We start from the raw sequence: 19,480 nt of genomic DNA on the forward strand, positions 1-19,480 counted from the left end.
TCATATATAACTTTATAATATGATAACTTTCTTTCTTTCAGTTCATGTTTAAAATGTGCGACAAAAATAAACATGACGTGAATTTTTCCCCGTTGTCGTCCGTGCACGAGCAAAATAGGTGTTGGTTACGTGCTCGCTCCCGCTTACCTAACGCGGTGACGCGCGCGCCAGCCGCCGCCTGTTGGTCTTTCACTCGCACACATACACAGTTGGTGACGAGTATTATGAAAAAATGGCCTCGACTTCTTCCCGTAGCCACGACTAACCGGTAGAAGATGTCGGTGTTGAGATTTCTAAGTCAGTTGAACACCAAAGCGTCGTCTTTGAACACGTAATAGACAACAGCGAGAACTTAACCGGGAAAACAAAGAACACTTTACGGCAGAGAAACGACTAGAAGAAAAAAAACATCCACAAACCACCGCGTATTTTTATTATTCATTTTTTTCTCTCCGTAGCGCTGGCTGGCTCTCAGGAGGAGCCGCTATGGAGGATATCAACTCAAACATCAACGCGGACTTGGAGGTGCGGAAGCTCCAGGACTTGGTGAAGAAGCTCGAGCAGCAGAACGAGCAGCTCCGGAGCCGGTCCACCACGATGCTGTCGTCCTCGTCCGGGACCAACCACCACAGCAGCAGCAGACCGCTCAGCGACGGCTACCAACCGTCGTTCGCCGGCACGTGCGGCTACGGCGACCTGCTGGAGAACAGCCGCTGTCTGAGCTCCAGACTCTCCTACGACGGAGGAGTCGGCTTCAGGAGGCCGTACGAGTACGAGGGAGCGACGGCCGCAACCTCCTCCGTCTCCTCCGTGTCACTTTTCTCGGACGGCATCGGGGGTTTCACGGACGAGGCGGAGACGTCGATCCTGGACGAAGTGGACATCTTAGATCTCGAGGACATGGATTGTCTAAACGAGGACGAGGACAGCTGGTGAGTGACAACAGTCTTTTTAGGGTGGAGGTGGTGGTGACAGCTATGAGATATGATAAAATAATCCTTTATTAATGTACAGGATTACAGCAGCAGAGTGGATAGTGCAAACAAGAGACAAGACAAGAAAAAACAAGATCAAAACAATTATAAATAAGTAATAAAACAGTAAAGAATATTAAATAAGTACAAAATCCACAGTGACTAAGGTATTATATCTACAGACAGAGTACTTGTAGTATTGCACAGTGTATTTTTATTGCACAGATTATGTGTGTTGTGTGGTTGTCATAACACACGTAATCTGAGTGACAGCTGCTCTAAAAACATGTTAGCTACCACGACACCAAAAAAAACCCAAAACACACCCTCTTCCGTCTTCCCTGTGCTCTAAAATATGAAGTCATATTAATCAATGCAACTGGAGGATTCATTGTGGATCTCTCGCTGGAAAAAAAAAGGGTGTTGTTTGGCAAGTCACGTGGGTGTTGCCAAGCCCCATTCTCGGACTGTGTGATCATAATAGACATAGCTTCGTCATACATTCGGAGTCATGACCTCATACCTTCAGTGCAGGTTTTTTTTTTTAGGAAGGCCCTCTCTCAGCTGTCTGGACTCTGAAAGCCCTCCATCAACTGTTGCAATCGTTTTAGTGTGTGTGTGTGTGTGTGTGTGTGTGTGTGTGTGTGTGTGTGTGTGTGTGTGTGTGTGTGTGTGTGTGGCAGCAGCAGCAGCAGCAGTCATGGTTATATAGTCCTCTGAATTTCCCCTTTAGCACACCATTTGGCATCCCGCCACCAGAGCTCTGCAGCACCTTAAAGGAAGAGATGCTGTGTCACCAAAACAAAAAGCTGCTCATGAGCGTTGTGTTTACAACCAGGGACTTTTCAAAACGTGGAGAAGGAGCAGTGTTTGGTCTGCTGTTATCATCTAATACTCCTGGTTCTTAATCCTCTACCCAACTCATTGTGTGTGTGTGTGTGTGTGTGTGTGTGTGTGTGTGTGTGTGTGTGTGTGTGTGTCCCAGCGATGAGTATTTATGGTATTTACATAGATACTCTCTCTAGAAGTGTAATCCTTGAAACTCCACAATATGATTGGATTTGTGCTGCTGTCTAAATCTTGTTGCCTGACTGGTTACATCAGCTTTCGGTTGCTTTTAACAGACAAAAAAAATATGGTTTAATATCTCTTTGTCATGTTTTGAGTAAGTCCACTTAAAGAGACAGTTCACTCCAAAATCAAAAATACGCATTTGTCCTCTTACCTGTAGAGCTATTTATCATTCTAGATTGCCTCTATTGGAGATATTAGCTGTTTAGATGTTAGCCTTCATATTGTGTCTATATGTCCCTTTTTAATAATGAAGATGTTGTAGATGCTAATTTTTATATGCAACCTGGCAACCTGTACTGGCCGACATGTAGACTTGGTAGAGGGGTTTGTAGACTGATGTTATGAAGCCTTGAGTTCAGAGATTTGGCCGTCGCCATCTTGGTTTTTTTGCAACCAGTGAACAGGAAGTGACCACAACTGGACTGAGGAGGAGTGACGTAGAGACGCCGTATACGTCTCTGGTAGAGACCTGTCAATCAGCGTGTAGCCCCGCCCCAAAATCATCCCCTCTTTATGGTCTGTTTGACTCTAAATGGAGCATAATGTACTAAATGAACATCATGCTGTATTGAAGAAGACTGTAAACTAGAGATTGAGACCATAAACTCATGTTTACAATGTTTACTGATTGAATAAATCAAGAGAGAAGTAGAGTCATTTTAGACTAGACTTCTATACAACCAGAGGAGTCGCCCCCTGGTGGACACTAGAGAGAATGCAGCTTTAAAGACACTTCAGCATCGCCTTCTCTCGTCAGAAGCGGAGGTTGCCTCCTGTGTTTACAGAAGGGTTGTTGAGGTGGAAAAGCTATTTTTAAGGCTTCAGATACTGACTACACACGGCTGTAATGATGGTCCGTCCTCAGAAGAGGATCCTTGATGTCCATCTCGTCGGGACGGGTTTGTTCTCTTGGCGTCTTCTATTATAATGACGCTATAATAAGCAGCATTGGGGCGTAACGTGAGGACGGCTACTAAAGCTCTTCCAAAGGTAGATCACATTTGGTTGAAAGCCAGCTGACTGCAGTGAAAGAGCTCCTGGCAGTCGGCGCTTAGCATCTGTGTCCAAGTCGTAGGTGTCTCTAAAGCAATGAGCTTATATCAACAAAGAGGAGCTCGCACTGAACGCAGACCCACTGGAATATGACACGTACGGTATAACTGGATCGGACATGGATGCTGCTGACCAGTGGGCGTGTTTCCTTCCAAGTAAAAAGAGGTTCAGACGATTTGCTCTACTTATCGTCAGAGCAAACCAGGTCGCTCGACGTCGGACTACGTTCAGACGTTGCTCATTCGTGCCCAACAGAGCCGCTCCCGTTGTGTCCTTTCGGATCAGATGTGATATCGTGGGATTACCCGGTAGTAGCTCCTTGTCACAGACTCCTGTAAATCCCAGAATGCCGCCTGCCTCTTGACTATCAATAGATGCTTGTCACACTCTCGGTGCCGCATGTGGACATGACACACAAGCTCGGGGGGTGGTGGTGGGGGTGGTGGGGGGGGGTTCATGAACGTGTTGATAGACCTTGAAGCGGTGCAGACCCGTGTTTCATCCTTGTGTTTCTTTTTTGCCCGTGATGTTCCTGCTTTCATCATGAAACGCTTCCTTTACCGGCTGCAGACAGAGCTGACAGCTGCTGACTCACGTTTCTCTCCTGAGTGGAAGCTCCTCTGCTGTCTCCTCTCCTCAACGCTTCAGGATGAACTCGGGTTACTCGTGTAGCCGACGAACAGGAAGTAGTGAATTCAGTCGGTTTTGTCGCCTTATTCTTAAACCCGTCATGCGTTTTCGTCTGTATCAAGAGGGGCTCATAGTTCCAATCGATACAGACCGTTTCCGTCTTTGTTATGATGGTGTGTGTGTCCAAAATCTAAAGTTCAGGTATAGACAGTCGGTGCAGCGACGTTCTCTCTAGGCGTCCAGACGCTCCGTCCTCGTTGGGAACAATTGAATAAAGACGCTTCGTGGACACAAGCTCTTATCGGTCATTGCAGCCTTCTGTGGTCCAACAAACACTCTCAATGTCCTCCGAGAGCCGCCTGTGAGTCGGTCACCGTTGACGTAGTGATGCTTCGCTTGTATTGCTTTTATGAGCGTGAAATATAACGTGTCAACTGTGTGTATCTCCCCCCCCCCCCCTCCCAGGCTATACGAGGCGAAGTTGGACAGCCCCATGCAGAAAGCCCTGAGTCCGATCGTGTGGTGCCGCCAAGCTCTGGACAACCCCAGTCCAGAGATGGAGTCGGCCAAGCGCTCCCTCATCCACAGGCTGGACCTCACCATGTCAGGTAAACCGCCGCCAGAGAGACGTGAGACGTGGAGTCTCAACAGAACAGCATCAGTGATCCACTCTTGCCAGGCTGCAAGCTTGTGGGGAGATCATGCGCACAGCCGTTAGTGCGTCTGTCTTGTCTGTCCACGGCTAATCTTGCAGACTGCTGGATTCCATCACTCTAAAATGTTCTGTGCTCATTTATGACCGTATACCCAAGGACCTCTCATAGTTTTAGGGTTTGAAAAACATATTTTCTTGACAGATTTACGCCGTTGCTTTTGTTTCTACTCATCGTAGCGCGAGCCATGAGAACGCACTCAGCTTCACTCCTCTTAACCGGCCTTCAGGGGCCACAAGTGATCAACGACCGCTTCAGGAGCAAAAAGAGGACGTTACCGCCAACTGTCGGGGCTAAAAATCTGACATTTTAATAGAAAAGTTTTGTCTCATTTTGAACCAGACCATCTGCGGATTAGTTCCACAGTCGATGTGTTGAGATCCACTGAAGTTAGACTTGATACGAGATGAACGAACCCCTGTTTTTTTTTTTTTGGTTGTCTTCGTCGTCTTGACGGTTGTTTTGCAGAAAGTCTCCATACGTCTGTCCGTCTCTGTGTCGTCCGTCTTCTTGCTGTCAGTTTGCGTGTCGATCCATTTTAATAATTTCATAACGTCGTTGGAGCTCTTCAATCTGTATCTTAAAAGCAATTCTAGCTCAGTGCAACAGCAACAACAAACAGAAGCACAGGCGGACGTATTGGTTTGTTAAAGGCGGTTCCTTTGTGTGGGTTAGATGAACAACGTGTTCGGTCAATCATTGACTCGTGAATGCTGGAGAATGTAGTTTTATCACCTGGCAGATGCAGATAAGGTGACATCGTTTGAGAATCAAATCAGCAGAATACATGTGTGTGTGTGTTGGGAGTCTCTTCTTGGGAGGTTTAACGCTGCAGTCTGCACAGTGAACCGTGTTTTGGAGAGCTGGTGGTGTGGAGGGGATTCAGTCCTCTTTTTGTTCCTCCTTTGGCAACACAAGCATGTGGGGAAAAAAATAATGTTTCATTCATACTTCAGCGATGGGCTGTGCAGAATATTTATCGTTTTGTCCCGAATGATCTCACCGAGGTGCTGAGAGCATCTTCGGTATTTATTCATTCATGTTCACATCTGTTGAAACATTTCTCCTCAACGGTCACAGAGAGACGTTAAAGAGACAGTACTGATGTTCAGTGTGAGGACTTTGGGGTTTTTAAAGTGGTTTGTTTGGATTCAGCTCTTTGGATTAATTCCTCCTGACCATGTAGAAGAACCTCATATGACCCCATTTAGAATCAGAACCATCCTTTTAAATCGGTCCATGTTTATTGATCCTATAAAGCACCAGAGTGGATGTGACCTAGTGGAATAGAATAACATCTGGACTCCTCAGTGTGCCGTTGGAGTCGTGTAGTGCTGCTGTTCAAGTTTAAAATCGAAGGGTAACTGGATTCTTTTTATTATTATTCACTTTCCTTCTCCTTTACACTCTGAACCAGGGGTCGTCAACGTTTTTCAACATCATTTCCCCTCAGGTTGATAGCAGACCACCTCAAGGTGTCACTCGGAGAGAACCAGGACATTCTGATGTAGCATTTCAAAATAAAAGCCCTTCAAAATCTCATTCACGAGCCAATTTGTCTTGTTTCAGATTTGATTTTAGAGCAAACGGTGCATAGTTACAAAATCATTTCACTTCAGGTTGATAGCAGACCACCTCAAGGTGTCACTCAGAGAGAAATTAAAATGAAATTGTCTAATCAACCCAGAATTTCGTGGTGATTTAATCTACAACATCTCACCCACGTGAGCTTCATGTTCGGTCCCTTCTGCTCGTCTCTGGTGTTGTTTTCTGAGCTTCTGACTGACACTAATTATAGCCGGTCCCTCAGCTAAACTGGGGGGGGGGGGGGGGGTCATTTCCATTTTGACAGCGGTATGTCCATGTGACCGGCGGATCATGTTGAGCAACAGGCCGCTGAAGGTTGTCCCACTGTGGTGGATTTTGATCTTCTCAGCTCCTCAAAGGAGAACACTGAGGTCTGATTGTAGTAGCTGTCAAAATAAAAGACTGTAGTGGAGCACAGTTCTGTTTTTATTCTTCACAGATCAGTTTATGGATTTCTTTTTAAATTTCTGTCTTATTTTCTGTCTTATTTATTATTTTAAAGGATTTATTGGGTGGCTTTGGCTCAGGAGGAAGTATGTATTCATTCATTGTGATGGCAGCTTTACTGATTAGAGGAGCCTGAGTGAACACTTCACACTATCTGTGTAACAGCTGACTGATAGGGAACCGTAGAGAACTCTCCACCTGACTGTGTTCAGGGCTGTGTGGTGATCTGTGGTGATCTCATCATTGATTGTGTGGTAGAAGGATAACGTCATCCTACTCAGTCCTGAAAATATCTCTCCAGTCACTGACACCAACGTCTCACTCCCTTCACTCCCTTCACTCCTCTCCTCATCTGACACCCATGTTGTCTCCTCCTCTCCTACATAGGAGACACACACAGACGTTCTAGTTAAGCCCACAGACTGTATATAAGAAGTGGACGTGGTCCTGGTCAACTATCTGTTTGTGGACCGATGTTTTGAAGCCTCGGGTTCGCCGATTTGGCCGTCGCCATCTTGTTTTTTTTGCAACCAGTGAACAGGAAGTGACCACATTAGGACTGAGGAGGAGTGACGTAGAGACGCCGTATATACGTCTCTGGTGTCGACCTGTCAATCAGCGTGTAGCCCCGCCCCTAAAGCATCCCCTGCTTTATGGTGTGTTTGACTCTAAATGGAGCATAATGTACTAAATGAACATCATGCTGTATTGAAGAAGACTGTAAACTAGAGATTGAGACCATAAACTCATGTTTACAATGTTTACTGAGGGAATAAATCAAGAGAGAAGTAGAGTCATTTTCTCTGAAGTTAGTGAGTTTAAAGTGACCGAGCGTTGCTTCTGTCCTCGCCCAGATTTAAATCACATCCCCAGATGACTCCGTTACGTAACCAACAGGGAGGAGATGTCAGACAATCCCGATAAGAAGTCCAAACACGTGTCACTGAACGATTAAACGGTCTTTTTTTATGTTCCATACTGCTGCTCTAACAGCTGTCCTGCACTGTTGATCCAGCGCACATAAAAAAAAAAAAAAAATTAAAAAAAGAGCCGCAGTCACACAGCTGAGCTGCTTTACTCCTGCTTCTACCCCGGACGGCACACACTGTGGTGTCTCGCGTATCAAAGCTTCTCTGTTTGCTCTGTTTCTTGTGATCTTCCTCGAAGCTCTTTAAATATATAGTCGACCTTATTGTCAAGCTTTCAGTTCGCTCTCAACGTTTGCCCTCCGGTCCTTTTACTCCACATCAGGCTGTTCTGGGCTGGCTTCTTTTAGTGGGTTTTCTTTCTTCTTGCCCCTGAACGTTCCACCGTTTAAAAAAGCCACAATGGAAAATATCCTCTAATGTCTGTTCTTCTGACCTCTTGTTTGAGGATTTGAGGACGCTCTATTTCGGTTGGTCCCTTCAGATTAATCTTTCTTTCTTCAAACCCACTCATTCAGTTCTCACCAACGTTTTCTTATTTAGAATTTGTTTCTTAGGTAAGAACAGAACACTACACTAACACTTCACATCAGTCATGTGAATGAATACCACCGATATCCAATACTTAGTGATAGATTATTCTGTTTATAGGCTCAAAGTAGGCCTGTTTCTGCACCCCTCGGTCTCCTCACACATTCTCATGTCTCTGCTGCTGCTGCATGTTGTAGATGGAGCCCTGAGGAGGGAACTCCTCTTCCAAACAGATCTGTTTACAGAGAGTGAGGAGAACCTCTGGGGACGCTTGAGGCTATGAGGAGCCGTCCTCATGGAGCTCTGCAACAGTCTGCAGACAGAAATGTACCAGGAAATTGTGTGATTCGTTTGTTTTGAGAACAAAGGTGTGAACAGTTCTGCACGTCATGAATCTTAAGACCTTTCTCAACAACACATGTAAGAATCAAGTCTGGAACATGTTGGTGAACGAGGCTGTTAGAGTCTCTGTGATCAGACACGTCGTCCCCTACTGACCTAAAACCAGGACATGAGTCAGCGCTTTTACACTTCCGGTCCCATAGTCCTCACTAGAGCGTCCTCACTAGAGCGTCCTCACTAGAGCGTCCTCACTAGAGCGTCTTCACTAGACCGTCTTCACTAGAGCGTCCTCACTAGAGCGTCCTCACTAGAGCGTCCTCACTAGAGCGCCCTCACTAGAGCGTCTTCACTAGATCGTCCTCACTAGACCGTCCTCACTAGACCGTCCTCACTAGAGCGTCCTCACTAGAGCGCTCTCACTAGAGCGCCTTCACTAGACCGTCCTCACTAGACCGTCCTCACTAGAGCGTCTTCACTATGGCGTCCTCACTAGAACGTCCTCACTAGAACGTCTTAACTAGAGCGTCTTCACTATGGTGTCCTCACTAGAACGTCCTCACTAGAATGTCCTCACTAGAATGTCCTCACTAGAACGTCTTAACTATGGCGTCCTCACTAGAGCGTCCTCACCAGAGCGTCCTCACCAGAGCGTCCTCACTAGAGCGTCTTCACTAGAGCGTCTTCACTAGAGCGTCCTCACGAGAGCGTCCTCACGAGAGCGTCCTCACGAGAGCGTCCTCACGAGAGCGTCCTCACAAGAGCGTCTTCACTAGACCGTCCTCACTAGACCGTCCTCACTAGAGCGTCCTCACGAGAGCGTCTTCACTAGAGCGTCTTCAATAGACTGTCTTCACTAGACCGTCCTCACTAGACCTTCCTCACTAGAGCGTATTGCCTTTGCTTTTTAACTTAAACTTTTTAAATTCTTCTGCTGATTGTATTCATGCTTCATAAATCATAAAAGTGGACTTCATTTGTGGAGATTAACGTGCTGAACAACACCTGCAAGTGTCATAAATGTTCATTTAATTTTTTGTCGAGGGAACCAGTGTGATGCTGACTTGCCGTTGGACTACAGAACTACATAATCCCTGCAGTGCTGTAAAGCATCGGTTCATGTGGACTGAGGTCTCCCCTCAGACGCTTCAGTCCGTTTCATCAGGGGGAAGATATTCCTAAATCAGTGAGACTCTTCTACGTCAGAGGATTAGTGTTTGTAAGCACTCACAGAAAGGTTTGTGCTGCTTATTGTTTAGTACAGCGGACTCACTTTAATCTTGACTCTTCATGTCGGGGGTTAACAAAGGGAAAAACAAAGCATCTGTTGTTTCAGAGCGCTCAGCGTCACAGACCTACATGTCTACATGTGCGCCGTTGACATTCCTCAGTAGAGGACGGACTTCATGGTATTTCCTAAATAATGCAGGAGGACAGAGTGCGAGCAGAGAGGAGGTCTCTGATGTTAAAAAAAGACTTCCCTCCAGTCACCACCCAGCTGTGTAAACACATCCAATCAGAGAGAGACTCACAGACGTGAACCATCAAACCATCAAAACCATCAAAACCATCAAACCATCCAACCATCCAACCATCAAACCATCCCAGTGACCAGCAGCCGGTCCACAGTCTGACCTCATGACTGAGACCTCGGAGCCTCTGACCGCTGGATCCTCACAGAGCGTCTCATTGTGCTGCTCCACTGTGTGCGTCTCTATTGAATGAACGTATTGTTGAGTGTGTGCTGATGTGGTCTCTGCGAGTCTCTATGAGTCTCTATGAGTCCGTATCAGGCCCACACTCAGCATACGGTTTGAGAGACTCCAGCAGACTGCGCAGCACACTGAGGGGCTTTCACGAGGGACCGGCTTCACAGAGAGCCTGTCTGGGTGAGAGTGTATAGATGTCGTCTGTTAACTCACTGATGACGAACACGTCGCTGGTTCCTCCTCTCAAACGAGCCGCATGTTGACCTTTATATTCTCTTATTATACAGTCGTCAGTATTCTCTTTTAAATCACATTTTTACACACTGGCTTTTATGTGACGTCAACGCTTTTCTCTTTTATTTTTATTCATTGCTTTTACTAAATTATTTTACCACATTTATTTATAAAATAAAAACACTGGTGTTGAATTTTTTTGATCATTTATTTTATAAAAATTGGAATAAATTATATATTTATATATATATATTTATATTTATACACATATATATATATATATATATATATATATATATATATATATATATTTATACACATATATATATATATATATATATTTATATTTATAAATAACCTTTTAAGTGCCCACAAGTGTTAAACATTTGGGGAAAAAATAAATTGAGGCTTTACATGTTGAACTGTTTACATTTGTACAACCTCTGCTCTGTTCAACATGTCACATGACCGCTGGTCTCTGATGTCATGGCTTCATAGTTGTGAGCTCAGAGTTTTAATGTTGTTTTACAGGATCTGATGAAAGCAAACGGTTTATTTTTGGCTGAATTTTCAATGAGAAATGTAATAAAATGATTTTGATGAAATATCTCTATTTTAAACTTTGATTTTTTTTTTTTCCTGAAGGAACCGTTCGTCACATATGATCCGCCCAAGGGCCGTTGAAAATGTTCTAATCCGACGAGAACGTGTGATAATATGGTTCCGTCTCTGATAAATGCCTTTTTTGAAAAGGAAACATGCTTTTCAAAACCCCTCCGGCAGAATTAGAAACGCTTTCACTTCGTGATGCGATGACTTCAGATGTCTTCTGTTCTGTGACTCTGCAGCCAACAAGCGCAGGAGCCTGTATGGAAGCCCCTACAACCAGCAGAGCTACGGAAGCCCGTACAGCACAAACGCAGCCAACAGCCCCTACAGCAGTGGCTTCAACTCGCCCTCCTCCACCCCCAGCAAGGTGCCCACCGTCAGGCAGCAGCTCATGCCCGGGAACGCAGGTACGCAGCTCTCTGTGGTTCACTAACCGACTACAGAACATCTCACGATGTGTCACTAAAAGAGTTCACAGAGGATTCCTTTTCTCACCAGCGCACCAGCGGAACACGGCGGCGGAGAGGAACCCTCCGGCGGTGAGTCCGCAGTCCTCCGTGGACAGCGAGCTGAGCACCTCTGAGATGGACGAGGACTCGGTGGGCTCCTCCAACACCTACAAGCTCAACGATGTCACCGATGTCCAGATCCTGGCCCGCATGCAGGAAGAGAGTACGTACCTGTAGCAGTGTGTGTCTGTATGACGTCACTACCGTATGACATCACCACCGTATGACATCACCACCGTATGACGTCACCACCGTATGACATCACCACCGTATGACGTCACCACCGCTACCTGACGGCTGCTCCTCAAACAGACTGGTGTTCTGCTCGTTGGTCACATGTTGGGATGAACTCACTCCTGAGGGTTTTATTGTGTTTGAGACGACCAGAGTTCTACAACGTTTCCTTCTCTCTGATCATGATGTGAGTCTCACGCTGTACTGAGAGGAGACAGAGAGACAAAGACAGAAAGACAGAGAGACAGAGACAGAGAGACAAAGAAACAGAGGCAGAGAGACAGAGACAGAAACAGAGAGACAGAAAGAGAGAGAAACAGAGACAGAGAAACACAGACAGAAACAAAGAGACAGAGAGACAGAAAGACAGAGAAACAGAGAGACAGAAAGACAGAGAAACAAAGAGACAGAGACAGAAATACAGAGAAACAAAGAGACAGAGACAGAAACAAAGAGACAGAAAGACAGAGAAACAAAGAGAGGATGTAACTCTGGACTTCTGCTCATGTAGAACCAGGTTCCGGTGAACATCCCTCTGTAGCAGCATCCTCCTCAGCGCTGTTGTTCTGTGACCACACAGCGGTGCTTCGTAGTGACCTAACTGTGATCGTGTCCGTGTCTCTCAGGTTTGAGACAAGACTACGCCGCCACAGCGTCCAGGAGGAGCTCCGGGTCGTCCTGTCACTCTCTGCGACGCAGCACCTTCAGCGACCAGGAGCTGGACGCCCACAGCCTGGAGGACGAGGAGGAGGCGGTGCTGCACCCGGCCTTCCACCTGCCCTCCAGCCGCTTCAGCCCCTCCCCCCGGCACTCCCCCCGCGCCTCCCCGAGGAACTCGCCCCGCTCCCGCTCGCCGGCGCGCTCCATCGACTACAGCCACAGCCGCGGCTCGCCTCAGCCCGTCATCAGCCGCCTGCAGCAGCCTCGCCACTCGCTGCAGGGCCACGGCCACGACCTGCAGACCAACGTGGTGAAGAACGAGGGTGAGCGGGACGCCGAAGACGAAGACGAAGACGACGCGCGATTTCTGCCACTTTTGCTTAACCTCTACCGTCGTTGTTTGCCGTTTTGCAGAAAAGCTGCGTCGCAGTCTTCCCAACCTCACGCGGGCCTCGGCGGCGGCGGCGGCGGCGGTCCAGAACCCTGAACCCGTCAAGAACAGCCGCAGCTGCGAGTCCAACCTGCAGGTGCCAAACGGAGGTTCTCCTCGACACCAGAATCAGTCGGCCAGTGAGTCTTGAGACCTTTTTAATCCATTTCACTGCAAAGAAACCCTCTAAAGTTGTAAGTGACTCACAGTGTGGTCAGCTGACACATTTGTCTCGCTCTGCTACCCTGAACATTCAGCAGCGTTCGTCGTCCTCCACTCTGCTGCTTTCACGTTTCCTGGAGTCCTCCTTTGTCTTTGATCTTTCTCAGCTGTGATATCTTTTTAATTCTCTCTCTCTCTCTCTCTCTCTCTCTCTCTCTCTCTCTCTCTCTCTCTCTCTCTCTCTCTCTCTCTCTCTCTCTCTCTCTCTCTCTCTCCGCCTCGACACAACCTTCCACTTCAAAGCGACGCGCTCGTCCTGCAGAGTTAGAGCACTGCGACACACCCGGCTACGCTGACGCTGTTTAACACTCGGTGTCCTAAAGGTTTAACGTTCGTTGAGAGCTTTAAGAGGCTCTTAAGACGATCCATGGAGTGATCCTGTAATGGAGGATAGAGATAACGGTAATCCCTCTCTTTTACTAGAGGCGAGAGAAAGGCAGGTTTCCTGTCTTAATCTTCTCTCGGCTGAGCGTTCACGCGGCCCTTCACGCGTTACAGCAGGTACTTTATGTGGTTCTGCTGAGTCCGTTCAGATTCTAGACGCTCTACCGTCCTCTTCTGTCTTTGAGCTTTGGCTGCTGTGGGCATGTGAGACACCAGCACTCCTGCCTCTCTCGCTGGCTTCTCTAAAGCATGAGTAACATCACCGGCCTCCGTTTCTCTGCTGGACTGGCTGATGAACTGTCGGCACTCTGAACCCGCTGCTCCTCTGGATGTTTTTGGCTGTGGAGCCCCCTAGTGGCCTCAAACTAGCACCTCCAGGCTGCAGCCCCCCTTCTGCTCTTCCTCCTGAAGTGTGACATCCCGTGATGAAATGTCCCTGTGTCCTCAGCAGCAGCAGCAGCAGCAGCAGCTCAACTCCCGAGATACTCGACCCCCTCTCGCTCCTCCCCGAAACCCAAACAGCACCTCCAGAGCCCGACCGCCCTGCGAGGTAACGGCCCGATCCCTCAGAACCAGCCGGAGACCGTGAGATCCGTCTCACACTCAGTCTGCCGGCTGTGCACTGTGGAGGGTCAGACCACTGGTTCCCAACCTGGGGGGGGGGGGGGGGGCACTAAGGCCTCACTGGGGGGGGTTGCGAGGCCTTCTTGAGCTTTTATCTAAATATACTGTTTTTATTCATTTCAGTGCAGAAAACTTAAGAAATAGTTATTTTTAAAGTTTGTATTATTTTGTCAGATTTAAAATGTTAGAAAACAACATAAAAGATACAAAATACAGAGAATTGTTTTAAAAGTTTCTGAAAATAATAGAAAAACTCGACTCTGATGATTCAGATAATCTCAAAAGTCACTGATCGCTTGTTTTACACAAACGTCCTGCAGTTATGACGTCCTTATTTGTGTTAATTATCAGTTGTTCTGCTTTAAATGTAAAGTGGGATAAAATAAGTAGACACAGGTTGGGAGCCACTGGAACAGACTGACGCTCATGGAGAGTAAATCTGAAGTGATAATAGATCTATAGCTCTATAGATCTATAGAGCTATAGATCTATAGAGCTATAGAGCTGACGTGGATCAGAGGTTTGTCTTCAGACTGTGACGAGTCTCTGAGTTCAGGTTTCTCTGTTTTTCTTTCGTTCTTTGTGAGATAAAAGCAGCGAGAGGTGGAGCCGGATGTCCGTCAGAGAGGAGCTCGAGATAACAGATGTTAATATTCACACGAGCGTCGTGGCGACACGGTTCTGTACAAATATTAAGGCTGTCCACAAAACAGATGTTAGTCTTGGAGATGGACGAACATGTTCAGGATTCCGTTATTACGAAAGTCCAACGTTCTGAGCTGTGAGAGAGACGGATGTCAGGCTCCCAACATGAGACACATTTTAACATTTTAATAATCTAAATATCAAATATTCCTTCATGGAGCTGGAGACACATTTCAGCAAAGTTTGGTCCGTCGGCGTCAACGCGATGTCTCAGGAACGCAAGCGTCCTCGTGGACTCGACGACGAACGGGTCAAAGGTCGCCGTGACTTTACGCCGGTCTCAGCAACGACTTGAAGGAAGTTCATCCGACACAGACTCACAAAAGTCAACGGTCCGCATGCTAATGTTGTGCTAATGTGATGAAGCCGTGGACAGACGGTGGAAGCACACGCCCCCCCCCCCCCCCCCTCCGTGTGTCTCCGTGGTCCCGGGCTGCAGCTCACTGGAGCTCTGCATTAAGTCTCTGTTGTCTTCGTCTTTTGTCTAGTCCCGCTCTCCTGTTGCTTTGGAGAAGAAGGTGATTTCAGTGAGTATTCACTGAGCGCTCGTCCTACATATTGTGGTTGTGGTCTCCTCGCCGTGGTTGCATTGATGTCGTCTTCTATTAGTGCTTCTGGTTCTAGTTAATACCGTGTGTGTGTGTGTGTGTGTGTGTGTGTGTGTGTGTGTGTGTGTGTGTGTGTCTGTCTCTCCTCATTCCGTCAAGTTTATTCAGTAGATTCTAAACTTGCATCGTTTGATATCATTTCAGATGACCTGCGTATGTTTCTGTGTCTTGTTTGTTCTGTGCATCGTGTTATTTCTGTCTCGCATCGTTGGGATCGTCATCGTATTATTATTATTAGTATTAGTATTATTATTATCATCTCACGCCGTTGTGATCGTTGAGTGTTTGAAACATTAAGAAGCGTGGCGCTCTCTAACACGCCGTCTGCGTCTCCAGTCCCGTCTCCCAGTAAGCTGCGGACTCCGGTCACCCCGTCCCCGCTGGCCCTGAGGCAGCCGGTGAAGGCCACGTCCAACCCCGGCTCGGCCACCTCCTCCTCCAGCTCCACCCCCACCCGCTCCCTGGCCCCCCCGCGCAGCGGCCTCCCCCGTCCCAGTGCGTCTGCGGGAGGAGGAGGAGGAGGGGGGGGAGGAGGGGGGATCCCTCTGCCTCGCAGCAAACTGGCCCAACCTGTGCGCAGGTATGTAGACCGACACACCAAGAGTCTTTAACCCGTTACACGTTGTCATGGTGAGTAAATGATGAAAGGATGGTGTTGTATCAGAGGAAGGAGCATTCATTCATTCATTCATTCATTCATTCATTCATTCATTCACCAGCTCGTTGTTTCACCCCAAAATAAATATATCTATATTTAATGTTTGTTGCAATAATGATATTTAAATACTGCTCATTTGATCAGTTCAACACATTGACCCCTCCTCCTCCTCCTCCTCCTCTTCCTCTTTCTCCTCCTCCTTTTCCTCCTCCTCAGGTCTCTTCCTGCTCCTCGGTCCTACAGCGGTGCCGGAGAGAACTGGAGAGAAGGTTGTTACTGATCCGGGCCCAGCAGGGGGCGCTCCAATCAAAGCATCACCACCAGGAGGAAGACTTTACAACATGATGGCACTTTATCTACCCAGATACCTTTTGACAGTGACGAGAGAGAGAGAGACTATGTCCCACAAATATAAATATATATATATATATAGTCAGAATTTTTTTAATACAAAGTGGAGGAGTGTCCGCATGGCGTCAAAGAGGACCTCCCATCGTGTCCCTCTGGCTCTGGAGGGGTCCGGCATGTAGAGCAGAGAGCCCAGGAGAATGCCAAAGAAACCAGCTCAGCTCCAGCAGAGGACACGCCTCCTTCTTCATCGCTTCATCAAGAGGACACGCCTCCTGCCTTTTGGTTCTTCATCAAGAGGACACGCCTCCTTCTTCATGGCTTCATCAAGAGGACACGTCTCCGCCCTTTTGGTTCTTCATCAAGAGGACACGTCTCCGCCCTTTTGGTTCTTCATCAAGAGGACACGCCTCCTGCCTTTTGGTTCTTCATCAAGAGGACACGCCTCCTGCCTTTTGGTTCTTCATTGCTTCATCAGAGGACACACCTCCTTCATCGCTTCATCAAGAGGACACGCCTCCTGCCTTTTTGGTTCTTCATCACTTCATCAAGAGGACACGCCTCCTGCCTTTTGGTTCTTCATCACTTCATCAAGAGGACACGCCTCCTGCCTTTTTGGTTCTTCATCACTTCATCAAGAGGACACGCCTCCTGCCTTTTGGTTCTTCATCACTTCCCTCCCACTCCTCTTCTTATTTCACCTCGCTCAGGTCGAAATGTCTCCACACATTTCTCTCTTTATGCTCTGTGTTCAACAGACGTCGGTGAGATCTCTATGATGATGATGATGATGATGATGATGATGATGATGATGATGATAGGGAGAACGGTGGATGTCTTGGGACAGTGAAAGCACCTCTTTGTGTGAGTAGTGATGTTTTTAAAGAGAAATCTGTCCTCAGCCAGAATGTATGCACAATGTGTTTGTTTGCTTTTTTGGGAAAAGAAATATTTATTCAAATTATTTAAGCAATGTGTCCAAAACATCCTTATCAGTATTTGTTTAGTTTTGAAGATTTCAATTGTTAAAGAAAAGAGATACCTGTAAGCTAACTCTCCAAAGCATTCTGTTCTTCTTCGGTGGTGATGACCGACTCCTCCGCTCTCACCACTAGAGGGAGTCCGGTCGCTTTAGAACCAGCTCAGACCCGTTTAGTCTCTGCTCCCCATTCGGCAAGTTAACCCAAGAAAACAGGTTTCATGTCCGCCGTTGATGAAACTCATGAACTCTGAACATGGATGTTCTCAAACTAGTGCCTATAATTTAAAGATTCACTCGTTTGTTCCTTTATCATTTTGTGCCAATTTCTTTTGCATTTCTGCTCCTTTGATTTGCCTTTTTGTTTTTTGTTTTTTGTAATTGAATCAATGCATTTATAATTGCTTTAAAAAAAAAGAAAAAGGAAATGTTTAAAAAAGCGCCTTCATATTTATATCAAATAAGTCATTGTGTAAATGAAACTATTTATTGAAGAGAGGTGCCTCTGTCAAAGCTCAGATTCTGTGGGGAAGCTCGAAACGAATGTTGCAAAAAAAAAAACAAAGAGACAAAAGCACACATTTTGTGTGAAACGTTTTTGTTATTGAACCTTTTTTTTATATCCACCACCATGACATCCAGTCCCTCGTGTAAAGTCACATTTCAAATAAAAGATGAAAAGTTCTCCTCTTGTTTTCAACTTTCTTTAGATCCTCAGCAGGATCCTGAACAAGGACACAACAGGTTTGGATTATTGTGAGACGGCAGGTCAGTTATATTTCTGTTACTAGAAAGACGACGGTCTGCAGGTGTGACGCTTCACTTCTACGCCATGAAACACGTATGAAGAGAAAACTACCTTTAATCAAATTAAATGAGTTATGAGTTCAATTAAAAAATAAACGTGATATACGTTTGTGGTAAACAGTGTTTCAAATGAGTAAACAGAACTAAACAGGAATAAAGTCGATGTATAAACATACAAAAAAAATAACATATATATATATATATATATATATATATATATAAGAGATGTAAATATAAACATAAATGTAACTATTGAAAAATATATAAAATAAATATGTGTATATATATATATATATATATATGTATACACAATACTAAATGCATATAAATATAACAAAGGTAAATGTATAGAATATATGAATACATATAAATGTAAATATAAATGAAAAATATGCAAATAAATACATAAATGTAAAATATAAATAATGTAATGTAAAGAATAAACAAAAACTAAAATAAAAACTTAAATATATAGAATAAATACATGTATATATACAAAAAAGTAAATATGAATGAAAAAAATATACAAATAAATGTAAAATAAATCTTACTGAGTCTCTTAATAAACATGAAATAACTTTTGTTACGCTGGTTCCGTATCCTTAAAGTCAGTGATGAAATGACCAGCTTCAGTCTATTTATAGCGCAGCGTCACGTCGCGTTTGATTGAATTAAAACATCTGACCCGCCGGATGAAAGTGACGTCACGACAATGACAGACTTCATATCCGTCTTGTCGTTGTTTCAGAGTCATAAAGCAGCTTTTAAGAGGAAGGTGACACGTTGATATTCTGCACACACAGTGGTTGCATTACGTAGCATGGAGTCCCCCATTGGTTAATGGTGGTGGTGGGGGGGGGGGGGTTAGATGGAAGACTGAGTCACCGCCCCGGTGCCATGAAGACATATGACGTCAGTTTCATCTCGGAGGATCTGCGGACTGCAGACAGAGAGCAGAGACCCCAAAGCGTGCATCAGGATGCGTTACTGCGGACCGCCAACCCGTCACGAGCTTTACTGAAACTAAACGCGAGCCTCGCGCCCCGGTAAAGTTGGAGACGAGCGTCTCGTGCGTAAAAAAGCGCACACTTCATGACTCACACAGCCGCAGATGGTCACAGTTTGCTGCACTAGTGTAGAAAGAGCAGCACACTTTTTCATTCAAGTAGACTGTGTTTACTCAACCGCTTCACTACGGCTCCATGTCCCATGTGTCTACATTCTAGTCTTTATAATTCTACAGAAGAGAGAGAGGACGATCTCTATTGGGCTGGGTTTTATACCCCAAATGAAAAACTGTGAATATGTAATAATTGGATTGATATTCCGGGGACCTGTTCTCCTTATTACGGAGCGGAGCGCGCTATAAAAAGGCAGCCTGTGCGTTAGTGATTGGCCCACCCACTCTCTCTCTCTCTGAGGCTTTAGCCCGTGTGCTCCCTCCAGCTGTGTGCGTCTATAGGTGGGAGCCAATCCGTGGCACCAG

At 46.1% G+C, this 19,480-nt stretch overlaps 1 protein-coding gene across 4 annotated transcripts; it reads left to right on the top strand.

The window, feature by feature from the left end:
• The first annotated feature begins 202 nt into the window (after positions 1-202).
• On the top strand, positions 203-17,871 carry slain2 (SLAIN motif family, member 2). Of its 4 annotated transcripts, none has more exons than XM_068725319.1 (9): positions 203-932; positions 4,197-4,339; positions 11,066-11,233; positions 11,325-11,498; positions 12,196-12,552; positions 12,644-12,799; positions 13,714-13,815; positions 15,539-15,782; positions 16,077-17,871. In XM_068725319.1, exons 1-9 carry the CDS (start codon positions 487-489, stop codon positions 16,138-16,140), a joined length of 1,854 nt encoding a protein of 617 aa, XP_068581420.1. In that variant the 5' UTR covers positions 203-486; the 3' UTR covers positions 16,141-17,871. The 4 variants fall into 4 exon arrangements, with proteins under 4 accessions (XP_068581420.1, XP_068581421.1, XP_068581422.1 ...); XM_068725320.1 differs by having other exon boundaries at positions 13,717-13,815; XM_068725321.1 differs by lacking the exon at positions 13,714-13,815 and adding an exon at positions 15,083-15,121.
• Positions 17,872-19,480: the final 1,609 nt, after the last annotated feature.

Source organism: Cebidichthys violaceus, unplaced genomic scaffold, assembly GCF_023349555.1.
Source record: "Cebidichthys violaceus isolate CVI_PGR_0920_01 unplaced genomic scaffold, fCebVio1.0.p SCAF_35, whole genome shotgun sequence".
Classification (NCBI taxonomy): Eukaryota; Metazoa; Chordata; class Actinopteri; order Perciformes; family Stichaeidae; genus Cebidichthys; species Cebidichthys violaceus.